Consider the following 8,459-nt stretch of genomic DNA (forward strand, 5'->3'; position numbering starts at 1 on the left):
TATCAGATACTTTAAGACTTTTACTCAAGTAATATTCCTAAAGGAGACTTTAACTTTTACCAAAGTAATATTTTGGTAAGATACTTGTACTTTTACTCAAGTATCACTTTGTGGTACTTTATACAACACTGGTCATATTGTAGGTCTAGATAAGAATTCAGTAGGGGTGCACCGATTCTAGTTTTCTTGCCGATCTCCAATCTTTAAAAAGTCCGACCTGCCAATTCCCATTTTGGCCAATACCATTTTTTTTTAAATAGTTGACACTGTCATATGTTACAAAGTCATATAATTTCCATGTTCAAATGTTATTTTACTGAAATACTTTGAACAATATATTTGAAACAATACAAACTTGTCTGAACTGGATATTAGATAGTGCTCACAGCAGAGCAAAAGAGGATAGAGGATGATTTTCAGACCTTTAAGGTAGACAAGCCAATCTTTTCTGCTAAGGATCGGCCGATCTCCAATTTCCCAAAAGTAAGGAAATCATCCGGCGGTGCACCCCCTAGAATTTATATTCAAAGCTGCTGACTTCATTTAACTTAACTTTAAACTCTCCAGGCAAGTTTCGCTGTTGATCAGTTCTTATTCTAGTTTGGTTTAACGCTCTCATTTTGTTTTATTTTACAAACTCAAGCAACACCCTTCAAAAATACAGAATCCTAAAAGTGTAAAATCACAGATGTCATAAGATGGAACAGCTTTCAGGCTGGAGGTTTAGTTTTTGCCTGTCTAATTAAACAATAAAAAAAAGGTTGAATTTGACCAACTTGCTCTGTGGTTTATCAGATCATCAGGAAATCTAAAAACACATTGAGCAAAATGTACCAGTCCTAGGCTAGTCCTAGGCCAGGCCAAGGCCAGGCCAGGCACTCTTCAGATTGAAATGAAAGCTCTGCTTCAAAGTGCTGAGAAGACTGGACCTACTTGTTCCGCAGGCTGATGTTCTCCGGCTTGAAGACTTCTCTGTAAGATGATTTGCTGCCGATGATGACATCCAGCTTGTGCACAGACTCCACCACAGCCCTGGCAGAAAACAGGACAATGACTATGAAAAAAAAAAATCAGCTGTTTATATTGTAGCGAATAACATTTATTGGGATGAAAGGTTACAAAAGCTTTAAAAACCCGTGTTTGTTTCGCTTCTCTAACAAAAACAGAAACAACTAATGACAATGATTAAGCTACTTTAGAGGTTGAATCAAACACGTCTGTTCTTACACAAACAACACACATGGACTTTGCACATAATGTTAATAGTTTAGTCGTTTCTTTAAGTGCAGTTCAATAAATAACCTATCATTAGCACCTCCGGTTAGCTTGTGAGAAACGGCCTCGTCAACTTACCTGTAAAGCCGCTTGATGAGGAGGACTTTCGCCTCTGGTTCGCTGTCCTGTCCCGGTCCACTCATATTAGCGACCAGACAGGTGTTGGAGCACACGTCCCGGTGTCAGGTCACCGTTTCATCCGAGCCTCCAGACACACAGTTGTCACGGCTACTCGGGTTAGCTCCCCCGGTAGTGACACCCGTGTTGTTAGCCAGCTAGCTAGCACTAGCTATCCAGATAAGGTTAGCGTTCCTCTGGTTCTCTCCGTCTTCTTTCGTTTCTTGTGTCCTTTGACGAAACCCCCTCCACCCATTCGTTCTGAAAACTGGGTAGAAAGGGGTTCCGGCTGATATTAAATGTTCCCGGTCAGCTAAAATGCTCTAAAATGCCTCTTGTGTTGTTCTCCGATCCGGCCATTATTCCTATCAGGCACTGACCGCCTGAGTATCGCGAGAGTACAAACGTGAATTAACGAGATTTGCAGCAGGGTTGCCAAATCATTCAAAAATCCGTAAATCGGCACTTAAACAAGAAAATAGTTATTTCTAACCAATTAGTTGAATCCTTACAATACATTACTGTTAATGTTTGTTATATAGTGACACACTAATGTTACACATAAAATACAAGTTATAAGAATAATTTAATTCATAGCTAATTGAAAAAAATCCTTTAGCTGTCCAACCAAATTACTCATTGTGTCACAGTTACTGAAATTCACCAGCTCAGGGGTCTGACAGCAATTATTGTCATCACTTAAATTTAATTCATGTTTTAAACTATATTATAAACTCACTGGCAGGCTGAATGAGTCGTATAGCCGTGTCATTGATCCTTATTTGACAGGATCACCTCTCTTCTGGAGGACTCCGGGGTGTTCCTAGGCCAGCTGATGTCCTGAGTCTGCCCTGGGGTCTCCTTCCAGTTTAACATGCCTGGAACACCTCCCAACAGGGAGGCGTCCAGGAGGGCATCCTTACCAGATGCCTGTACCACCTCAACTGGTTCCTCTGGATGTGGAGCAGCAGCTCGAACAACTCAACTTCTCACTCATTTCTAAAGGAGACTCCAGATAGCCTGTGGAGAAAACTCATGTTGATGGTCTGTATCTGAGCTCTGGTTCTGTCGGTCATTACCCAGGATAAGAACAGACTGACCAGTAAACTGAGCTTCTCCTTGCAGCTCAGCTCCCTCTTCACCACGATGGATCGGCACAGATGATACGCCACTATTTTGAGTGTTTCTGAAACCTCCCAGCAGTTAAACTTTCCTATTCATGTTTGAGCATGAAGCTCTGAAGTCTGTTAAAAAAGGACTGAAGAAACAAAGCAAGTTTTTGAATAAAAAGCAGGTAATTGAGTGTAAAACAGTATATTTACCTCCATAGGTGTAATTTGCAGGGGGGTTAGGGGGGTTATGACTGCCACAATAATTTGATCCAGTCAAAACACCCCCCCCCTCCCCCCACCCCAATTAAAGGACATCATTTGCTCAAGCACAATAGAAATGAACTGGTTAAGTACACAGATGCAACTGACTTGTCTTTAGGTAACTTTGACCTGATTTAAAAATTTACAATTCAATTCAATTCAAAAATACTTTATTGATCCCAGAGGGAAATTAGGTGTTGTTGTATCTCATTTAACTAAAGAATTATTGTAGATGCTGATGGCTGTGGGCAGGAAAGATCTTCTGTAGTGGTCTGTATTACAGCGAAGTTACATACAATACAATACAATGTCATATACAGTATGTACATTTAAGTATAACTACTGAAAATGACGTGCAGGGTTTTGGAGCACAACCCCCTCAATGCTAAACCTAAAGTTACGCCCTTGTTTACCTCACAGCATCTTGTTTTATCTTTAAACTTGTGTTGTGTGTGGGGGTTACTGTGATTCTGTCAGGTCCTTGTATGACCGGTGTCAGAGTCTGGTCCACATTGCCGGCAGTAAGTCGGGCTCATTTCCGGTGAGAGTTGGACTCCGCCAAGGCTGCCCTTTGTCACAGATTCTGTTCATTACTTTCATGGACAGAATTTCTAGGCGCAGCCGAGGTGTTGAGGGGATCCGTTTTGGTGGCCTTAGGATCGCATCTCTGCTTTTTGCGGATGATGTGGTCCTGTTGGCTTCATCGGAACGAGATCTGCAGCTCTCGCTGGAGCGGTTCGCGGCCGAGTGCGAAGCGGCCGGGATGAGGCTCAGTGCCTCCAAATCCGAGGCCATGGTCTTGAGCCGGAAAAGGGCAGAGTGCCTTCTCCGGGTCAGGGGGGTCGCCCTGTCTCAAGTGGAGGAGTTTAAGTATCTGGGGATCTTGTTCACGAATGGGGGAAGAACGGAGCGGGAGATCGACAGGCGGATTGGCGCAGCGTCTGCTGTAAAGCGGGCGCTGTACCGGTCCGTCGTGGTGAAGAGAGAGCTGAGTCAGAAAGCGAAGCTCTCGATTTACCGGTCGATCTACGTTCCTACCCTCATCTATGGTCATGAGCTTTGGGTCATGACCGAAAGAACGAGGTCCCGGATACAAGCGGCCGAAATGGGTTTCCTCCGCAGGGTGGCTGGGCTCTCCCTTAGAGATAGGGTGAGAAGCTCGGTCATCCGGGAGGGACTCAGAGTAGAGCCGCTGCTCCTCCACGTCGAGAGGAGCCAGTTGAGGTGGCTCGGGCATCTGGTAAGGATGCCTCCTGGACGCCTCCCTGGTGAGGTATTCTGGGCACGTCCCACCGGGAGGAGGCCCCGAGGAAGACCCAGGACACGCTGGAGGGACTATGTCTCTCGGCTGGCCTGGGAACACCTTGGAGTTCCCCCGGAGGAGCTGGAAGAAGTGGCTGGGGAGAGGGAGGTCTGGGCCTCCCTTCTGAAACTGCTGCCCCCGCGACCCGACCCCGGATAGGCGGAAGAAAATGGATGGATGGATGGATGGATACTGTGATTCTGTACCGTTTTATTCAATAAGTTTGAGAAGCTGAAAGTTTTCCTTGATTAGGTCGTGAGCCAGACCAGCTCAGAACTTTTCAATCATAAAACAACAACAAAAAGTGCTTATAAAACCATTTTATGTTTAATTTGACTGAAATAAGTGTTGTAATTCCTCCTATGTGTCAATAGAGGCCAACAGAGATCACTGATCCTTTAGGAGCTTAAAGCCATGGAGATGACGATGAAAAGCTTGAACCCACTGAGGCAGAAGAAGTTGTAGAGATGAAATTAATTTATAGGTGCAGACTTATATAATGGGTTTGAACAAATGTGTTAATCTGTGTGTGACGGGCACAGAAATTGGTTGTTTTTGGTTTGTTGCTCCTACAGCAGCTGAAGAACAACACCTGCAGGAGAACGAGCACAACTGCAACAAAAATCTGAAATATCACCAACAATTTGATTTGAAATGACTGAAAACATAAAAAAAACCCAGACACACAAGAAGTTAAGAATTCAATAATCTTTTAATTTAATAATTTATTTACGTAATTCTATCTCCTCTCTCGCCCACCCGAAAAATATAAATTTCGGTGTATTCAAAAACAAAAAATCAAAACAAAAAAATGGCATTTTCATCAACCGCATCATAAGAATTAGTCAACAAACTCAAAGAGGCAATAATTATTATCATTATTACAATAATAATTAATCAATTATCAGAATATCCACATTCATAACAAATCCATATACAACTGCAAAAAAACACTCTTCAACACCACTCTTCCATTAATATACACAAAATCCCCAAATGTCTGTTCTGTCAAAACAACAATTAGAGGAGTTTTGGGGGAAAAGGAGGGGGGGAGCTATGGCTTGTAAAAGGGGGGTATGAAGATGTTTGACCAGCAGAGTGACTGGATCTGTGGTTAGTAAGAGTATAAGAGGGAGGCACACTTATTTAGTTAGGACCTATACAAAAAAACAAGCAATGTTGAGTAATAACAGTATACTTCTATGGAAGGATTCGTCTGCATAAAAACGCTTCGATGACTCCATCAGAGGCAGAATTTGGGGGAGTCAAAATTTCAAAGAACATCTATACATATATAAGGGTTGTCAGAATAAATATATAACTCTGAATGACAACCATCGCCAAACATAAATCTTAGGAACCAAAAGTTAAACGTGAGAACTCGAAACAGGCTTGAACCTGTGAGGAAATGAAGGTTTCTGGAGAGAAAAATAATAAATAACTGGTTTTAGTGTACGTTATAATATGTACAAACATTGCTTGGTCACCCAAATCTTTTTTATTTAAAAAAAAAAGCTTTTGAGTTGGTCAGAAAATGAGTGCAAGCTTAAGTGAGTTTGATTTGAGAGCCTGGAGAAAAAGCAGCTGTAAAGTGACAGACGTTGCTGATGTTCTAAGTCTGCACAGAAAGTGCTTGTGATCGCTGTCAGTGTGTAAAAACCTCCCCGTGCCTCACTACTGGTAATTTTAGAAGACCTATTCATAGAAAGAGAGAGAAACATTAGAGGAAAAAATAACTGTACACTCTGCATTATACAAACAAACTGTATAGACATACCATATATACACATTTATGCAGTATATACAGAGGTTTAACCAGAACACACATATATACAAACACATTCACTCGGCTCAGCAGGACCTCTAACATATCTCTCTCTCTGGTTTCCCTTCAGTCACAAATGGCAGGGATTTCAGGTCTGATTGGTGTCAGTGGAGTCCCTCGTTAGAAAGAAATGAGGTGTTTTACAGCACCTGGACTGCAGAAGATATGGTCACACAGAAGCCCAGCACCCCCCTGCTCTGTTTAAACTCTGCACACCTGCGAAGGAAACGTCCTCGTCCAGCGACGTCTGCATCGTCCGTAAATGGAGAGCTCCATGGCGGCGGGTGGAGGAGAAACAACCTCCTCTGCATCTTTGTCGTTAACTCTTTTTATCGTTAGGAGGAAACGGCTGGTCACAGCAACGTGCAAACTGTTGTGTGTGTGTGTGTGTGTGTGTGTGTGGGGGGGGGGGTGTCAATAGGTAAAACACAAGCTTGTCCCTCAGTCCTGCAGGGCAACACTTTCCTCCACAAGATTGTCTGAATATGAAAAGTGTTTCTATAAAACTCCATCAGATGGAGTCATCTGTCTTCATCAAGAAATAAAGATCTTCTCCAGAAGATGTCTGATGAAGAGGCTTTTAAAATACTACTGTAAGAATAATTCATATTATCATAGAAATATAAATAACAACATTCTGTCCAGGTTTTTTTTTTGTCAAAGTCTTCATTGAAACAAGTTTTTGTTCCTAAGGAGTCTTTGATTGAGGCTGTGCATATTTAGTTTCCTTCAAAATCAAAGTCTGAAAACAATCTTGATGGAAGAGCTAAAAACTACAAATAAAAAAAACTTTTAAGAGGGTTCAAACGTGTGACGAGGATGCTTAAGTGTAAATAAAAAAGGAACTAAAAAGTAATTTAAAGATTGCAATAAGAGAATAAGAGAGGGAAATAAATGTTTGGAAAGTAAATCCGCTTTGACTGAAATATTCAGAGAAGTCAAGCACCTTTGAAATCCACTTTAACAACCCTCTCTCTTATTTCAGTCCTTGGCCTTTGAGTTCTTCCTTCTGATTGGTCAGACTGCATAGCTGTTCTTTGCATGCTCGGCAGGCGAACAAACACTAAAAACATGTCCAGCCCACCTTTAAAAAGGCCAAATGTTGATCCAACAACGAGGCGTCAAGCACATTAAAAAAAGTAATCCTTTTTGCAAATCAGAGAGAGAGAGGGCTCAAGTAAAGTGAGAAACAAAATAATAAAGCCCAGCGTTTCCTTACATGGTCCGCCGGGGGGTCGCACCATCCTTTGAGAAGAGAGAATGGGACCAACGTCCCACGTTCTCCCTTTGTCAGCCAATCGCGTCACGAGAGAGGGCTCGGGACATTTGGCCGTGCCAGCCCGCAGACTGCCGATGGTGCATCAGCCAATTAGGTTCCACATTGTCCTCCATGAAGCTTTGAGAGTGGCTAAAGGGGGGAGAAAACAGGGAGACAGAGAGAGAGAAGACACGAGGGAGGGTGCGTGATCAGGTGCTGTTCGAGCGAGGATCTGCAGCAGTAGTCTCTGCAAAGCTAGACTCATCTTGTGTTTAGTTTGTTTGTGTTCAGCTCTGAGGCAACTGCTTGTTTACCTGAGTCACTGAGGTATTTTCACAGCAATGTTCATTTCTCCACTAAGACTCGTGTCATGGATCAGACCCCTTTAAATTCAACATTCAGCACAAGAGTGAACTTCACACGAAGGAAAAAGAGCAGCTCTACTGTCTGCAGACAGCCTGTTCCCGTGTCGAGACTGAGCGTCTGCTGGTTCGACAGTTAAAACATTCAGCAGAGCTAAGGTTTATTCTCCTGCCGGCCGGTTCGACCTTTCACCTCATCAAATCAAAGAAGTGCACGTGTAAACAAGTTGTGTGTAAAGCAGACAAAAACACACACAAATCTTACAGCGCACACAAAATGATGGACTGAATGTGTTACAAACATTTCAAAGACTTTCCACACGTGACACACATGACACTGAAGATTTAAACCCAAAAACACGTCAAATACTTCTAATTTGTTACGATAAGCTTATTGTTAGATTATAATGCCACTGTTATACTTTTAATGCCACAAATCTCTTAAAACTAAAAAACAAGACAAAGTAGACTAATTGCTAATCTGTTAAATAGTAGAGTGTAAGAGAGGCATTCTGAGGTGCTTTTGGTTCATATAAAGCTCATCGAAATCAGTTCATCCAGGCACTTGAAGCTAAATGAGCCTAAATTTCTGGAAATGGGTTCCACATGGAAAGCTTTTATTAGTTACATTCCACGTTCAAAAAGTAAGGCAAAAATAGCACAAAACCCACAGAAATTAACCTTCTTAGTTGGTTTTCATTTGCTCTCAGGTTATTTTGAGTGAAAACCTGTGAGCAAAGTTCATTGCGTGGATGCTGCGAGGTGGAGATAAACAACCTGTGCAAAACTTACTCCTCCTGCTTTGAGCTTGGAAGCTGTTTTTATCAGAGCAGAACGAGCGCAGCTCTGAACAGAAGAAAATAAAGAGAAACCCCAGAAACTCCATTAGACAGAAGAACACAACAAGATGCACAAAAAACAACAGAGACAGAGACACATCCTGTAG

General features: G+C 42.3%; 2 protein-coding genes across 2 annotated transcripts in view; both read right to left on the reverse strand.

Moving 5' to 3' along the window:
• Positions 1-1,595, reverse strand: part of smg5 (SMG5 nonsense mediated mRNA decay factor) — a gene marked incomplete at its 5' end in the record, with an annotated part of 29,039 nt that extends 27,444 nt beyond the window's left edge. The window contains 2 exon segments of the mRNA XM_014023446.1: positions 934-1,032; positions 1,354-1,595. Of these exon segments, the coding sequence (XP_013878900.1) occupies positions 934-1,032; positions 1,354-1,418 (164 nt within the window).
• A 3,166-nt stretch (positions 1,596-4,761) lies between these two features.
• The window catches only part of syngap1b (synaptic Ras GTPase activating protein 1b), a 222,439-nt gene continuing 218,741 nt past the window's right edge, over positions 4,762-8,459 (reverse strand). The window contains exon 24 of the mRNA XM_014023448.1: positions 4,762-7,301. Within this exon, the coding sequence (XP_013878902.1) occupies positions 7,184-7,301 (118 nt within the window). The 3' untranslated portion in view covers positions 4,762-7,183. The remainder of the gene's footprint in view (positions 7,302-8,459) is intronic.

Source organism: Austrofundulus limnaeus, unplaced genomic scaffold (genome assembly GCF_001266775.1).
Source record: "Austrofundulus limnaeus strain Quisiro unplaced genomic scaffold, Austrofundulus_limnaeus-1.0 Scaffold370, whole genome shotgun sequence".
Taxonomy (NCBI): Eukaryota; Metazoa; Chordata; class Actinopteri; order Cyprinodontiformes; family Rivulidae; genus Austrofundulus; species Austrofundulus limnaeus.